The sequence below is a fragment of the Hypanus sabinus genome, chromosome 16 (assembly GCF_030144855.1).
Source record: "Hypanus sabinus isolate sHypSab1 chromosome 16, sHypSab1.hap1, whole genome shotgun sequence".
Classification (NCBI taxonomy): Eukaryota; Metazoa; Chordata; class Chondrichthyes; order Myliobatiformes; family Dasyatidae; genus Hypanus; species Hypanus sabinus.
In genome coordinates this window covers 51,907,143-51,924,516 of record NC_082721.1, presented here as the reverse complement: position 1 = coordinate 51,924,516, position 17,374 = coordinate 51,907,143, and the positions used below count along the sequence as shown (strand labels likewise).

General features: G+C 42.2%; 1 protein-coding gene across 12 annotated transcripts in view; it reads left to right on the top strand.

Annotated features, from left to right (window-relative positions):
* The window catches only part of LOC132406296 (scaffold attachment factor B2-like), an 89,607-nt gene that overhangs the window by 48,174 nt on the left and 24,059 nt on the right, over positions 1–17,374 (top strand). For all 12 annotated transcript variants that reach the window (XM_059991748.1, XM_059991753.1, XM_059991752.1 and 9 more), the window contains one exon: positions 2,040–2,206. In XM_059991748.1, the coding sequence (XP_059847731.1) occupies positions 2,040–2,206 (167 nt within the window). The remainder of the gene's footprint in view (positions 1–2,039; positions 2,207–17,374) is intronic.

Sequence of the window (17,374 nt, the reverse complement as noted above, 5' to 3'; positions counted from 1 at the left end):
TAGGCCATTTGGCCCTTCTAGCCAGCACCGCCATTCACTGTGATCATCGCTGATCATCCACAATCAGTACCCCATTCCTGCCCTTTCCCCATATCCCTTGACCCCACTATCTATAAGAGCTCTATCTAACTCTCTCTTGAATGCATCCAGAGACTTGGCCTCCACTGCCTTCTGGGGCAGAGCATGCCACATATCCACCACTCTCTGGGTGAAAAAGTTTTTCCGCATCTCTGTTCTAAATGGCCTATCCCTTGTTCTTAAACTGTGGCCTCTAGTTCTGGACTCACCCATCAGCGGGAACATGCTTCCTGCCTCCATTGTGTCCAATCCCTTAATAATCTAACATGTTTCAATCAGATCCCCTCTCATCCTTCTAAATTCCAGTGTATACAAGCCCAGTCGCTCCAATCTTTCAACATATGACAGTCCCGCCATTCCGTGAATTAACCTTGTGAATCTACGCTGCAGTCCCTCAATAGCAAGAATGTCCTTCCTCAAATTTGGAGACCAAAACTGCAGGTGAGGTCTCACCAGTGCCCTGTACAGCTGCAGAAGGACCTCTTTACTCCTATACTCAATTCCTCTTGTTATAAAAGCCAGCATGCCATTAGCTTTCTTCACTGCCTGCTGTACCTGCATGCTTGCTTTCATTGACTGATGTACAAGAACACCTAGATCTCGTTGTACTTCCCCTTTTCCTAACTTGACTCCATTTAGATAGTAATCTGCCTTCCTGTTCTTGCCACCAAAGTGGATAACCTCACATTTATCCACATTAAACTGCATCTGCCATACATTTGCCCACTCACCCAACCTGTCCAAGTCCCCCTGCATTCTCATAACGTCCTCCTGACATTTCACACTGCCACCCAGCTTTGTGTCATCGGCAAATTTGCTAATGTTACTTTTAATCCCTTCATCTAAATCATTAATGTATATTGTAAACAGCTGCAGTCCCAGCACCGAACCTTGCGGTACCCCACTGGCACAGCCTGCCATTCCGAAAGGGACCCGTTAATCACTACTCTTTGTTTCCTGTCAGCCAGCCAATTTTCAATCCATGTCAGTACTCTGCCCCCAATACCATGTGCCCTAATTTTGCCCACTGATCTCCTATGTGGGACTTTGTCAAAAGCTTTCTGAAGTCCAGATACATTACATCCACTGGCTCTCCCTTGTCCATTTTCATAGTTACATCCTCAAAAAACTCCAGAAGATTAGTCAAGCATGATTTTCCCTTCATAAATCCATGCTGACTCGGACTGATCCTTCTACTGCTATCCAAATGTGTCGTAATTACCTCTTTTATAATTGACTCCAGCATCTTTCCCACCACTGACGTCAGGCTAACCGGTCTATAATTCCCTGTTTTCTCTCTTCCCTCCTTTCTTGAAAAGTGGGACAACATTAGCCACCCTCCAATCAGCAGGAACTGTTCCTGAATCTATAGAACATTGGAAAATTATTACCAATGCATCCACGATTTCTAGAGCCACCTCTTTAAGTACCCTGGGATGCAGGCCATCAGGTCCCGGGGACTTCTCAGCCTTCAGACTCAACAGTCTATCCAATACCGTTTCTTGTCTAATATAAATGGACAGAATCAATGGGTTTGATTCTTGCACATTCCCTGTTTTTATGGCCATTGTTACTCACTATAATTTCATTAATGCGAATAACTGGTGTAGGCAGTATAACAGTTTGCTTGTCATACTCCTGCCTCAGTTGAATGTAATTGCTTGTGTGAAGAATCTGGTGGTATCAGTTGCCTTTGGGAACTCTTAAATATGAGCACTTTCAAGGAAAAGCTATTGGTAAAGGGGTTTCAATAATGTGAATAAGCTTTTGAAAAGTACTCATCTACACATATTTCTAAAACTTCGGAGACTCCATACAAGACGTGATTTGATCACGTATAACAATTGAGTGAGTAACAAAAGTCAGCTGCCAACAATGAGATTGGCATGCTGGTTGGCTTAATAAGCTACTTGCAAGTTAAGTATTTGTTTTTTCACAATGATGTATATTATTCCATACAGGAGAGGAGACGAGAACAGGAGCGAATACATCGAGAGAAGGAACAATTGTTCCGTGAGATGCACTATGAACAATCTATGAGGAGGCCTTACGATAGACCATACGAAAGGCCGTATGAAAGGTTTTATGATAGGCCTTATGAAAGACCATATGATAAGCCTTATGATAGGTAAAATGTCATTTTTCTTCCAGAGTTTTGCATGATGGTCTAATCACTATATAATGCCTTTGTCCTCCATTAAATGTTGTGATGTTATACTGTACAAACCAATTATCCTTGATAATGTCAGCTGATTTTGTCTGGAATATTAGAATCAGATTTATTATTCATGACTTGTGTGATGTGAAATTCGTTGTTTTGCAGCAGCAGTACAGTGTAAAGACAAAATTGCTATAAATTACGAAAATAAAATAGTTTAAAAAAAGAATAGTGAAGGTACTAAAATTGGTTCAATGTACTGGGTTAGCTTTGATTTGGAGTCATACTCTTCAAGATCAAACTTGTTTGGATCACAGCAGAATTGTCTGAACTGCCAGCAATAAATGTCTTGACTCCATCTATGAGCTAAGGGACACGGGAAGTAAATCATGCAACCTGAGTGTTGTAAATGGTGCAATTTCAAAAGGATAAACCTGAAATGTTCTTTCTAAATCTAGTTACAAAACAGAAATGATGCCGGAGTTTGTTTCCTCATTCCAAAAATCAAACTTATTCAACTTTTTTTTACAAACCAAAAATAAAGATGTACATTGAGTAAACATGAGATTCTACAGATGCTGGAAATCAGAACAACACACACAAAACGCCAAAGGAGCTCAACAGGTTAGGCAGCATCTATGAAGAGGAATAAACAGATGACATTTTGGGTGGAGACCCTTCTTGGGGACTGGAAAGGAAGGGAAGGGACAAGAAGTCAGAATAAGAAGCTGGTGGGGGGGGGGGGGGAAGGTGTTGATGCACAGGCTACCAGATGATGGGTGAAAGCACGTGAGGAAGAAGCTGCCTGAGGGAGGGATAATGAAGTGGGAAGCTGGGAAGGGATAGGTGGAAGAGGTAAAGGGCTGAAAAGGAAGGAATCTGATAGAGTAGTGGACCAGAGAAGAAAGGGAAGGAAGAGTGCCATTAGAGGGTGGTGATGGGCAGGTGAGCAGAAGAGAAGGTGTAAGAGGGGAGCCGGAACAGGGAATAATAAAAGAAAGGGGGTGCAGTTGGAGAAATTATTGAAAGTTAGAGAAGTCGATGTTCATGCCTTGGGCTCAAGACTACCTAGATGGTATTACTTCACCTACCTGAGAGAGTCCTCATCGTGGCAGTAGAGGAGGTCATGGACTGACGTGTCAGAATGGAAGTGGAATGAGTAATTAAAATGCATGGCTACTGGGAAAATTTGCCTTTTGTGATGGGTGAAGTGAGGGTGCTTGACGAAGTGATTCCCAATCTGTGTCAGGTCTCACCAGGACCACAGTAGATAATACTGATAGACTCGGAGCTGAAGTGTCATTTTGCCTGGAAGGACTGGGACCCTGAATGGTTGTGAGAGAGGAGGTGTAGCACTTGCCCCTTTCCACTGATCTCCCTCCTGGCACTTACCCAGTGGTAAGACAAGTGGACAAGGGAGTCATGTAGAGAGCACTCCCTGCTGAAAGCAGGGAGAAAGCTGGTGATGGGGGAGGGGAAGAGGAACAATGTGCTTAGTGGTAGAATCCATTCAAGATGACAGAAGTTATGCAGGATGATGTAATGGGTACAGAGGCTTGTGGGGTGCTAGGTAGAAACATAGAAAATGGGTGCGGGAGTAGGCCATTCGGCCCTTCGAGCTTGCACCGCCATTCAATATGATCATGGCTGATCATCCAACTCAGAACCCTGTACCTGCTTTCTCTCCATACGCCCTAATCCCTTTAGCCACAAGGGCCATATCTAACTTCCTCTTAAATATAGCCAATGAACCAGCCTCAACTGTTTCCTGTGGCAGAGACTTCCACAGATTCACTACTCTCTGTGTGAAGAAGTTTTTCCTCATCTCGGTCCTAAAAGGCTTCCCCTTGATCCTTAAACTGTGACCCCTCGTTCTGGACTTCCCCAACATCAGAAACAATCTTCCTGCATCTAGCCTGTCCAATCCCTTTAGAATTTTATACGTTTCAATAAGATCCCCCCCTCAGTCTTCTAAATTCTAGTGAGTATAAGCCTAGTCGATCCAGTCTTTCTTCATATGAAAGTCATGCCATCCCAGGAATCAATCTGGTGAACCTCCTTTGTACTCCTTCTATGGCAAGAATGTCTTTCCTCAGATTAGGGGACCAAAACTGCACACAATACTCTAGGTGCAGTCTCACCAAGGCCTTGTACAACTGTAGTAGAACCTCCCTGCTCCTGTATTCAAATCCTTTTGCTATGAATGCCAACATACCATTTGCCTTTTTTTACCGCCTGCTATACCTGCATGCCCACCTTCAATGACTGGTGTACAATGACACCCAGGTCTCGTTGCATCTCCCCTTTTCCTAATTGGCCACCGTTCAGGTAATCTGTTTTCCTGTTCTTGCAACCAAAGTGGATAACCTCACATTTATCCACATTAAATTGCATCTGCCATGAATTTGCCCACTCACCTAACCTATCCAAGTCACTCTGCATCCTCTTAGCATCCTCCTCACAGCTAACACTGCCGCCCAGCTTCGTGTCATCCGCAAACTTGGAGATGCATTTAATTCCCTTGTCTAAATCATTAATATATATCGTAAACAACTGGGGTCCCAGCACTGAGCCTTGCGGTACCCCACTAGTCACTGCCTGCCATTCTATAAAGGTTCCGTTTACTCTCACTCTTTGCTTTCTGCCTGCCAACCAATTCTCTATCCACATCAATACCATACCCCCAATACCGTGTGCTTTAAGTTTGCACACTAATCTCCTGTGTGGGACCTTGTCAAAAACCTTTTGAAAATCTAAATATACCACATCCACTGGCTCTCCCCTATCTACTAGTTACATCTTCAAAAAATTCTATAAGATTCGTCAGACATGGTTTTCCTTCCACAAATCCATGCTGACTTTGATGATTTCACCTCTTTCCAAATGTGCTGTTATCACATCTTTGATAACCGATTCTAGCATTTTCCCCACCACTGATGTCAGACTCACCGGTCTATAATTCCCTGGTTTTTCTCTCCCTCTTTTTTTAAAAAGTGGGGTTACATTAGCCACCCTCCAATCCTCAGGAACTAATCCAGAATCTAAAGAGTTTTGAAAAATTATCACTAATGCATCCACTATTTCTTGGGCTACTTCCTTAAGCACTCTGGGTTGCAGACCATCTGGCCCTGGGGATTTATCTGCCTTTAATCCCTTCAATTTACCTTCAAGGTAAGGAGAAGGAGAAGGGGAGCTTTATCCCTTTATGGCAATGGGAAAATCTGGTGCGAGTGGATGTCTGGGAAATGGAAGAGGTGGGTGAGGGCAGCGTCAATGGGAGAGGAAGGGAAACCCATTCTTTGAAGAAGTAGGACATCTCATGTATTCTAAAATGGAAATCCTCATCCTAAGAACAGATGCGGTGGAGGCGAACTGAGAAAAGGGAATGGCTTCTTTTTAAGTTATAGGATTCACCAACACATCTAGCTTAGCAAAAACCTCTTCTATGTTCCAAGGTACCATTGCCTCTGGTGATACAGGGGTGAAGGCAAGAAAGAAAAACCTGTTGTATTAACCAGAGAGAAAGAACATCACAGCAGTATTTAGAAAGATATCTAGGAGAGCATCCAGTGAGGCCCTATGGATAGAACCTGACAATAAAAAGGGGTGATCATCCAATAGTCAGCAGGAATTTGAGGAGCAAATGTGGGTAATTGTGGATAATGGAATGATAGGATTGTAATAGTTGATTTCAGCTTCCTGAATATTGACATTTCAGCTTCCTTATTATTGACTAGGGCCTCTAAAGTGCTGAGGAATTAGATGGGGCAGAATTTAAGTATGTGCAAGAAAGTTTTCTGAAATGAAAGGTGGATGGTCCAACTAGAGAATGGGCCTTCTCTGAGGAAATGAGACTGAGCAAGTGGTTTATATTTCATTGGGAGAACACTTTAGGGTCAGTAGCCAAAATTTTATTACTAGCAAGATAGTTATGAGATAAGATGGGACTGATCCTGACTTCGAAGCCCTAAATTGGGACAAGGATAATTTTGATGGTGCCTTAAAGGAACTCTGCCAAGTTGAGTTCCGTTAGATCATCAAGATTAGGGAACTTTATTTGAAGAAGGTTATTAAGAATTTAGTAACAAGAATGGAATTGTGTGTAGCTAGGACTAATCAAATCACTTGAAGTATAAAACATGTAATAGTACACTTGAAATTGGAAAGCCAAAAAGGGCCATTTCATATCTTTGGCAGGCAATGGAGGATCCTAAAATATTTTATAAAGGGCAAAAGAATAATTAGGAAGAGAGGAGATTCTTTTGAAGATCAGAACATATTACATATCAGGCCCTTCAATCCACAATATTGTGCTGACCTTTTAACCTACTCTTAAGATCAATCCTACCCTTTCCTCCTACATAGTCCTCTATTTTTCAGTTATCCATGTGCTTTTCTAAGCGTTTATTTAAATATCCTTAATGTATCTGCCTCTATCACCTCCTGTGACAGGGCATTCCACACCCTCGGCACCATCTCTAAAATAAAATCTTGCCTCTGACTTCCCAAAAATCATTTTAAAATTGTGCCCCCTAATCCTAGTCATTTCTGTCTTGGAAAAAAAGTCACTGGAGGATCTAACCAGGGTTTTATAGAGCTGTAACATTACCTTGCAGCTCTTGAGCACAATTCCCTGCCCAATAAATGCTAATATACCATATGCCTTCTCAACTGTGGGCGTGGACCTCAAGATCCCTTTGTTCTTCCACACAGCCAAGAATCCTGCCAATAACCCTGTATTCTGCCTTCAAATTCAATCTTCCAAAATGAATTACTTTTTCAGATTGAATTCCACCTGCCACATCTCAGCCTAGTTCTGCATCTTGTTAACGTCTAGTCGCAACCTACGACAATCTTCTACACTATCCACAAGCTTACTGTCCTTCATGTCACCTGCAGACTTGCCAACCCACCTTCTACTTCCTCATCCAAGTCATTTATAAAAGAACAGATCCCTGTAGAAACACATTGGCCAGTGATCTCCAGGCAAAATATGGTTCATCTGCAGCCACACTCTCCCTTCTTTGGGCAAGCCAATTCTGAATCCACACATCTAAGTTTCCCTGGATCCTATGCCTCTGGACTTTCTGAATGAACCTACCACAGGGAACCTTGTTAGATACTGTACTAAAATGCATATCCACCACATCCACTGCACTGCCTTCATCACATTCTCAAAGATTTCAGTCAGGTTCATGAAGCATGACTTGCTCCTCACAAAGCCATGCTGACTATCCCTCATCAGACTACTTATTGAAATGTTTGGAAGTCCTGCTTCTAAGAATCTTCTTCAATAATATGCTCACCACTGAGGTAAGACTCACTGGTCTGTAATTCTCAGGAGTTATCCCGACTTTCTTTTAACCCTCCACCTCCCACCCTCCAATTATATGGAGGGTTAATTATCTGAGACTACTGTGGCCAATGAAGGTGCAAAGATAATCTCCAAAGGCTCAGCAATATCATCCCTTGCTTTCTGTAGTAATTTGGGGTAACTCTGTAACTCTGTCTGGTCCCAGAGGCTTGTCTATCATAATGTATTTCAAAATGTTCTTTGACTATCTTGTAATTTTCTAGACCCCTTTCTTCAGCCTTGCTTTCAATACCTTAATAAGCTTCCTCCTCCTTGACAAGATGATCCACTTTAAATGAATGTACATTAGCTATCCTCACTAGGACAAACCTATCCAGAACCTATGCAAGTGTATTCTAATCAACACCCACATTTCATTGTGCATTTTCCTGAGTATGTCCGTTCCTAATTTATGCTCCCAAACCCCTACATTAAAGCATCATAATTCCCTTTCCCTGAATTAAGTGCTTGCCCATACCACCACCTCTCCCTGTCAAGGCTATGGAAAGGTTCGGGAATTGTGGATACTGTCTCAAATGCTCATCCACCAAGAAATCTGACATCTGGCCTGGTTCATTGCCTAACGCCAGATCCTCTCCTCTTGTCACCCTGTCTACATATTGAGTCAGGAATCTTTCCTAGATACCTAATAAATTTTGCCTCTTCTAAACCTTTTAATATTAGGCACAAGTCACACATGGCAATAACCCTGTTATTTTTGCACCTTTCCAAAATCTGGCTTCTGATCTGATCTTCACTGTCTTGCAAGGGGTGGGGGTGTCTATAAAATACTCCCAATAGAGTGATGAATCTCTTTTTATTTCTAACTTCACACACACTTAGTAGACAATCCCTCCACGGTGTCCTCCCTTTCAGTGGCTATGATACTACCCCTGATTAGCAATGCCACCTCAGCTCTTTTATCTACCTCCCTGACCTCTTTTGAGGCATTATCTCTGGAACATCCAACAGCCATTCCTGCCTTTATAACAGCCAAGTCTTGGTAATTGCCACAACATCATGGTTCCATGTGCCGATGAATGCTCTTAAGTTCATCACCCTTGTTCTTCATACTTTTTGCATTAAAATGGATAAATTTCAACCCATCCCACTGATAGCAATTTTGCCCTATCAACTGTTTATCCTTTCTCACAGTCTCTCTATGCTGTATCTACCTGTACACCAACTGCTCATCCTCTGACCTATCACTCCAGTTCCCATCCCCCTGCCAAACTAGTTAAAGCCCACTCTGAAGTTCAGGTGTAACCCATTGTTTTTGTGCAGGTCATGTCTTATCAAGAACAGATCCCAATGATCCACAAATCAGAAACCCTGCCCTCTGCACCTATTTCTCAGCCACTATATATTCCTCTGCTAAATCATCATATTCTTGCCCTCACTGGCACATGACATATGCAGCAATCCAGAGGTTAGTACTCTTGAGGTCCTGCTTTTGAACTTCCTACCTAGCTCCCTATATTCTTTAGGATCTGATCCTATTTCCTGCGTATGTTACTGGTATGAATACATAGCACAACTGCTGGCTGAGTATTCTCCCTATTTAGAATGCTGTGGCCCCAATATGAGAGATCCCTGACTCTGCCATACCATCCGGATGGCTCTTTTACATTCACTGAATCTCCCTTCTGCTCCCCTAAGTATTGAATCCCCTACCACCATTGCACACTTCTCTCCCCTTCCCCTTCCCCTCCCCCTCCCTTCTGAGCCACAGACTCTGCAGCTTTCTCCTGTTAGGTCACCCTCCACATCAATATCCAAAGTGGTACAGCTGTTATTGGGGAAATGGCCACAGGTTACTCAGCACTGTCTATTCTCTTTTCCTCTCCTGAAAGACACCCAATTACCTGCCTTCTGCAACTTTGAGATGACTACCTCTTATCTAGTAACTCTTATCTATCACCACCTCAGTCTCCTGTATGAGACGAAGGATATCTAGCTTTAACTCCAGTTCCCTAACACAGTTTAAAAGAAACTGCAACTGGATGGACTTCATGCAAGACTAGAGGTCGTCCCAAGCTCCCACGTCTGACATGAAGAACACGGCATTAATCACTACATTAGTTGGGCACTAATAAAGTGGAAACTTACTAGAAACCTACATTAGCCTCTGCCTCTCCTCACTGAAGCCTCTTGGGTGAAAGCTCATCTACTTTAGCAATGTCCCACTCCAACAATGGCGCTCTACTTAAACCTAAAATTTTTATTGGCCCTGACAAGTGTATAGTTACCCAATAATTTCAAGCCCACCAAATGGCCTGACTGCTCTGCTCACTTTATCAAAACTCATCCTCAAAATCCACAGGCCAACGGCTCTGTTGATCTCAAGGAGCCCAAATGACCTGATTAGTCCCACTTACTTTTTCAAGGCAACGAAAACTAACTGTGGTCCAACCAGGGTTTTATAGAGTTGCAGTATTAACTTACAACTTTTGAATTCATTTTTCCAACAGTGAAGGCCAACAGACTATACACCCCCTTAATTACTCCATCAACTTCTGTGGCAACTTCATGGCTCCCAAGATCCTTCTGGTGTAACACTCTAAGAATTCTGCATTAACCCTGTATTCTGCCTTCAAATTCGACCTTGTAAAGTGATTCACTTCACAGAGTTGAACTGCATCTGATACTTCCCAGTCCAGCTCTGCATCATGTCAATGTCCCGTTATAACCTAGAACAACCTATATTATTCACAACTCCACCGACTTTCGTGTCATCTGAAAACTTACAACTCATCCTTTCACTTCCTCTTGCAATTCAATTATAAAAATCACAAAGAACAGGGATCCCTGAATGGATCCCTGCTGAATACAGCTAGTCACTAGCCTACAGGTTGCATACACTGCATCTATAATCACCCTGTCTTCTCTGTGCAAGCCAATTCTATATCTGCACAACCCAGGTCCCATGCTTTCTGAATGAGCCTACCAAGGAGAACCTTATCAAACGTCTTAATGAAATCCATATACACTACATCCTCTGTTCTGCCTTCATCATTAAGCTTTGTCAAATCCTCAATTCAATGAGGCTTGTGAGGTCATGTAGACTATCCCTATTAGACTACGCTTCTTTAAGTTCTCTAAGAATCTTCTCTAATAATTACCCTACCACTGAAATATGACCTACAGGTCTGTCATTCCCAGTGTTATCTTTATTCCTCTTCTTGAACAAAAGAATAACATTTGCCACCCTCCAAATGTGGTGATTTTTATGTGAAACCATAGGAAATTGCTGAAGTCTTAAATGAATACTTCAAGTCTGAATTTACTTCCACGAAAGATCTGCAACCTAATGAGTTCAGGGGAAGGAACTGTGATATTCTGGAGCAGATCATCATAGCAAGGAATGAGGTATTGGAGGTCTTGAAATACGTGAAGGTGAATAAATCTCTGGGATTTGACCAGATACATCATAGGTCGTTATTGGAAGCTGTGGCCTTGGTAGAGAATTTTGTATTTTCATCAGCCATAAATGAGATAATGAAAGTGAGGATAGCTAATGTGCATTCATTTAAGAAACACCATGGGGACAAGTCAAGAAAGTACAGGCCAGTGATCCTTGCATCAATGATGGGAAAGTTACTGGAAGGGATTTTGTGAGATTAGATCTGTTTATTAACATGTACTGTACATCAGAATATACAGTGAATTGCATTGTTTGCATTAGCAGCCCACAAGTGTCGCCACGCATTCTGGTACTAACATATCTTGCCCACAATGTTCATCAGAACAACATGCTGCCAACATACAATAAGCAGAAGCAACAGCAAATCAAAATAATAACAAAGCAAAACAAGCCAGTCCCTACTACCGACACACAAAGCCAGGCCTCCAACCCCAGGACAGGCTGCTTCCAGGTCTCTGACTTCCAGTCCTTGGCCTAGGCCCTGAACTTGCAAACTAGTAAATATCAGGCCTCTGTCCTCTGAACTTGCTAAGCTAGGGGGTTCCCTGGACTGGCCAACTCATGGCTGCACCTTCAGGTTTTGACTTCTGGTCTCTACAGTCTCGGACATCAACCTCCAGAATATTTATCTGATCTGTGGGTTTTGACACCGGATCTCGCCGATCACAGCTCTTGATTTCAGGACCTGTCGACCTCAGGACTTTGACCTTTGGACTTGCTGATCATGGGCTTCCAACCAAAGGATTTGCCAGCCTCTGGGTTTCATTGCTGTGTCCACGGAGTGGGCTTCATTGCTGTGGATTAAGCAGTTGCTTGCTTGTGGTGAGTAAGCGCGAGATAGGAGCAACCTACATTTGTGAAGAAATGGACTGACTAGGGATAGTCAATGGGGCTTTGTGCATGGGAAATCATGCCTCAGGAATTTGATTGAATTCTTTGAAGAGGTGACCAAGAGGATTGATGAGAGCATTGTTGACAGTTGTATAAATGTACTTTAGCAGGGTCTTTGATGAGATCCCTCATGGTAGATTGATCACATGGAAGCCTGCCTCAGGGATTGGAGTTGGGTTCTCTTGTCATATATATTAGTGATTTGGATGAGAATGTAATTGGCCTGATTGGTACAGAAAATACCAAATTTCATGGTGTAATGTTACAAGATCAGCCAGCTGGGAAAATGGGCTGAAAAATGACAGATGAAATTTAATGTGGACAGGTATGAGGTGCTGCATTGTGGAAGGACAAAGAATAGTAAGGCTCTGAGGTGTGTATTAGAGCTAAGGGACCTGGAAGTACAGATCCATAATTCCTTGAAAGTGGTATCACAGGTAGATAAGGGTTGTAAAGAGAGCTTTTAACACATTGGCCATCTGCGGAACATCTCTAGTCACAGGCAGCCAATCAGAAAAGGCTCCTTTTATTTCCACTCTTTGCCTCCTGCCGGTCAGCCAGTTTTCTAACCTTGCTAGTGTCTCTCTTGTGATACCATGGGCTCTTACCTTGCATAAGTCAGGGCGTCGAGTACAGGAGTTGAGACGTTATGTTGAAGTTGTGTAAGATGTTGGTGAGGCTGAATTTGGAGCATTGTGTGCATTTCTAGTCACCTATCTACAGGAAAGATAACAATGCTTGAAAGAGTGCAGAGAAAATTTAAGACTATAAGACATAGAAGCAGAATTAGTCCATCTGACCCATCAATTCTACATTATTTGATCATGGCAGATCCATTTCCCTCTTAACTCATTCTCCTGCCTTCTCCCTGTAACCTTTCATGCCCTGACTTATCAAAAATCTATTAACCTTCGCCTTAAATACACCCAATGACCTGGCCCCCACTGCCACCTGTGACATATTCACCACCCTCCGGCTAAATAAATTCCTCCTCATCTCCATTCTAAATGGACATTCCTCTGTCCTGTGGTTGTGCCCTCTGGTCCTAAACTCTCCTACGATAGGACACATCTTTTCCACATCCACTCTATCTAGGCCTTTCAACATTCAATAGGTTATGAGATCCCTCCTCATTCTTTTCAATTCCAGTGAGTAAAGGCCTAGAGATGTCAAACATTCCTCATATTATAAGGCTATCATTCCCGGAGCCACTTTTGTGAACTCTCTCCAATGTCAGCACATTCACTCTTCAGTAAGGGGCCCAAAACTTCTCCATGTGAGATCTCACCAGTGCCTTATAAAGGCTCAGTATTACATCCATATTTTTATATTCTAATCTTCACAAAATGAATGTTTCCTTATCACCAACTCAACTGGCAAGTTAGCCTTTAGGGAGTCCAGCACAAGGACTGCCAAGTCCCTTTGCACCTTGAATTTTTCAATTTTCTCCCCTTTTAAAAAATAGTCTGTGCTTTTATTCCTTCCTCCAAAGTGCATGACCATACACTTTCCGACAAGGTTTTCCAATTGCCACTTTGCCCATTGTCCTAATCTGCCTAAACCCTGTGCAGCCTTCCTGCTTCCTCAACACTGTCTGCCCTTCCACTCACCTTTGTATTACCCACAAACGTGGCAGCAAAGCCATTAATTCCGTCATCCAAATCATTGACACAATGTAAAAAGAAGTAGTCTCAACACTGACCCCTGCGGAACATCTCTAGTCACAGGCAGCCAATCAGAAAAGGCTCCTTTTATTTCCACTCTTTGCCTCCTGCCGGTCAGCCAGTTTTCTAACCTTGCTAGTGTCTTTCTTGTGATACCATGGGCTCTTACCTTGCAAAACCACCTCATACTTTGTCAAAGGTCTTCTGAAAATCCAAGTGGACAACATCAACTAATTCCCTTCTGTCTATCCTGCTTGTTATTTCCTCAAAGAATTCCAATAGATTTGTCAGGCACGATTTTCCCTCAAAATATCCATGCCGAATATGACTTACTTTATCATGTGCCTCCACGTAAATTCTATCACATTATGATCACTGCCTCCTACCTTAACCCTAATCAAATCTGATTTATTACACAACACTCAATACAGAATAGCTGATCCCCTAGTGGACTCAACCACAAGATGTTCTAAAAAGCCATCTCATAGGCATCCTACAATTGTTTCTCTTGGAATCCAAAATCAGCACCAACCTGATAGTCCTAATCTACCTGCATATTGAAATCCACTATGACTATCATAATATTGCCCATTTGACGTGCATTTTCTATTTCACTTTGTAAGTTGTAACCCACTGTTCAGAGGCCTTTATATTACTCCCATCAGGGTTTTTTTTTACCATTGCAGTTCCTTAACTCTACCCACAATGATTTTACAGCTAATCCTATGTCACCTCTTTCTAAGGATTTGATTGCATTTTTTGCCAACAGAGCCACATCAATCCCCTGCCTACCTGCCTGTCCTTTAAATACAATGTGTATCCTTGAATGTTAAGCTCCCAACTATAATTTTCTTTCAGCCATAACTCAGTGATGCTCACAATGTCATGCCTGCCAATCTCTATTATTCCATATACTGCAAGCATTCAAATATAACATCTTCAGTCCTGTATTTGTCATCCTTTTCAATTTTGTGCCCCTGTTACACTGCAACTTATCCCATCAACTGCAATTTTGCCCTAACATCTGTCTGTCCTTCCTGACAGTCTCACTACACCCTGCCTCTACTTACATACCAACTGCCTCATCCTTAGCTCTATTACTCAGTTACCCATTTCCCTGCCAAATTAGTTTAAATCCTCTCAAACAGCTCTAGCACCTGTCTGCTAGGGTATTGGTCCCTGTCGGGTTCAAATGTAACCTGTCCCTTTTGTACAGGTTATACCTTCTCCAGAAGACATCCCAATGATCCAGAAATCTGAAACCTGCTCCTGCACTAATTCCTTAGCCACACATTCATCTACCAAATCATCCTAATCTTCTCACTGGTGCATGGTACAAGCAGCAATCCAAAGATTACTACGCTGGAGGTTGTGTTTTTCAGCTTTCTATTTAGCTTCCTCAGTTCTCTCTTCAGGACCTCCTCCAATTTCTGACCTATATCATTGGTGCCAATATGTACCAAGACTTCTGGCTACTCACCAAGCAAGAATGTCGCTCGGACTTGAGGCTCTGAGTTATAGGGAATGGGGGAATAGTTTAGGATCTTATTCGCTGGAGTCCAGTAAAGTAGGGGGGTAGAGCTTAGAGTGGTATACAAAATTGTGAGGGGTATAGATCAGGTGAATGTATGCAGGCTTTAACCCCTGAGGTTGGGTGAAATGTGAACTAGAGGTCATAGGTTTAAGGGAAATATGAGGGGGAGCTTCTCACTCAGAGGGTGGTTTGAGTGTGGAACGAGCTGCTAGCAGTAATAGTAGATTCATGTTCGATTAAAGAGAAGTTTGGATAAGTACAAGGATAAGAGGAGTGTGGATGGCTCTAGTCCAATGCATGCAGATGGGATTAGATAAAAGATCAGGCTGGCATGGGCTGGGTGGCCAAAGGGCTGTTTCTGTGCTATAGTGGCACTCCATGATTCCATGGCAATAACTACGGAAGTTGGCAAAAGTTATGGTAAATGGAATTTAAGTGTGAAGTGTTGCAATTCAGGAGTTAAACCTGAGTAGAACATGTACTGTGAATGACAGTCCCCTGAGAAGTATTATTGAGTAGAGAGACCTACGGGGTACAATTGGTTGGTTCATGTTTATGGCATGCCTGTTCCATTGGCTGAGGCATGGAATAGAAGAGTTGGTACAATTGTACAAAACACTGGTTTGGCTGCACTTGGTGTGTTATGTGCACTTCTGGTCACCACACTGCAGGAAGTATGTGATTAAGCTAGAGAGGATACAGAAAAATTCACAAGAACAATGCCTGGATTAAGGTCTTGAGTTATTAGAAGAGATAGGACAGGCTTGGCCTGTTGTGCCTGGAACAAAGGGATCTGAAAATTTACATAATAAAGGTATGTAAACATTATCAAAGACATTGGCTGGGTAGATGGTCAATATCTATTTCTTATGAGAGGGAAATAGAGGTTTTCAGTTTATGGTGAGAGGAGGAGGTTTAAAGGGAATCTGAGGGGTAATTTTTCATATAGAGTAGTTCATATCTGAAAGGAGATGTCAGAGGATGTGGAGGAGTCAGGAAAAGGAACAGTATTTAAGAAGTATCTTGAAAAGTATTTGAGCAAGGCATAAAAGGGACATGGATTTCTTGTATCAAGTGGGATTAGCTTAGATGGACAATGGTTAGCATTGTCACGAGGGCTGAAGAGCGCAGAAGTGCTGCACATCTCAATTATCTGAGTCTATCAAATGCTTTCTGGAAATCCTATTACATCCTCTTGTTTTTATTTCCATTCTGTTATTAATAAGTTTAACTTCCCTTTTATAGTTGACTTTGCTTGATTGCCTTGAATATTTTTAAATACTTTTAATAACTTACAACAGTTTTCCTATAGCAGATGTTAAACTAATGTCCTGTAATTTCCTGGTTTCTGCCTTTCTTGAATAAAAAGTATTTGCTGTTTTCCAAAATAATGGAACTATTCCCTAAGAAGCTTTAGAAAACGAAAACTCTTTTAATATCCTAAAGTTAAGTGCACATGGACTTGTCAGCCGGCCAACAGTGGCTTTATTCTCAACATCTGGAGAAACAGTATGTACCCTATCACCCTGTCACAGAATCTTGTTTATTTCACTGAGCTGCTGCGTTTGTGGCAGTAATGCACTATTAAGCTGGGTGCCAACTGCTGTAGAAGAAGAAGAAGAGCTGCTGCAATTTTCTGAACTCCAGTATGACCTCATCGTATTTAGTTGTTGGGCAACATCTCATCCTAAGAAATGGTCAAAGTATCTAGCTGCTCTGATTCCAAGTCCAATGTATCCTTTAACTATGTCCCAAATAAGGTTTTCCCTAACCTTCATACAGACTCAGCAAGGCTTTCTAGTTTTACTCCAGCAACCTTGGTATTAAGGTACACACACTTTCTTAATTACTTGCACCCCTATAAAATGCAGAATATTAAAGCACAGTACAGGCCCTTCAGCACACAATGTTGTGCCAACCTTTTAACCTGCACTTTCCTCCTAAACAGCCATCAATTTTTCTATCATCCCTATGCCTATCTAAAAGTTTATTAAATGTCTCTAATGCATCTTTATCACCACCACAGGCAGGGCATTCTATGCACCCACCAGTGGGGGAAAAATAAATCTAATCTCTTAAAATTAATCTTTAATCTCTTAAAATTATGCCCCCCCCATACTAGACATTTCTCCCACTGGTAAAAGTTTCTGGTTGACAACTATGCCTCATCATCTTGCACACCTCTATCAAGTCACCTCTCATCCTCCTTTGCTCCAGGGAAAAGCTCAGGGTTCCCCAACCTATCCTCATAAATTACGTTCTCTAATCAAGG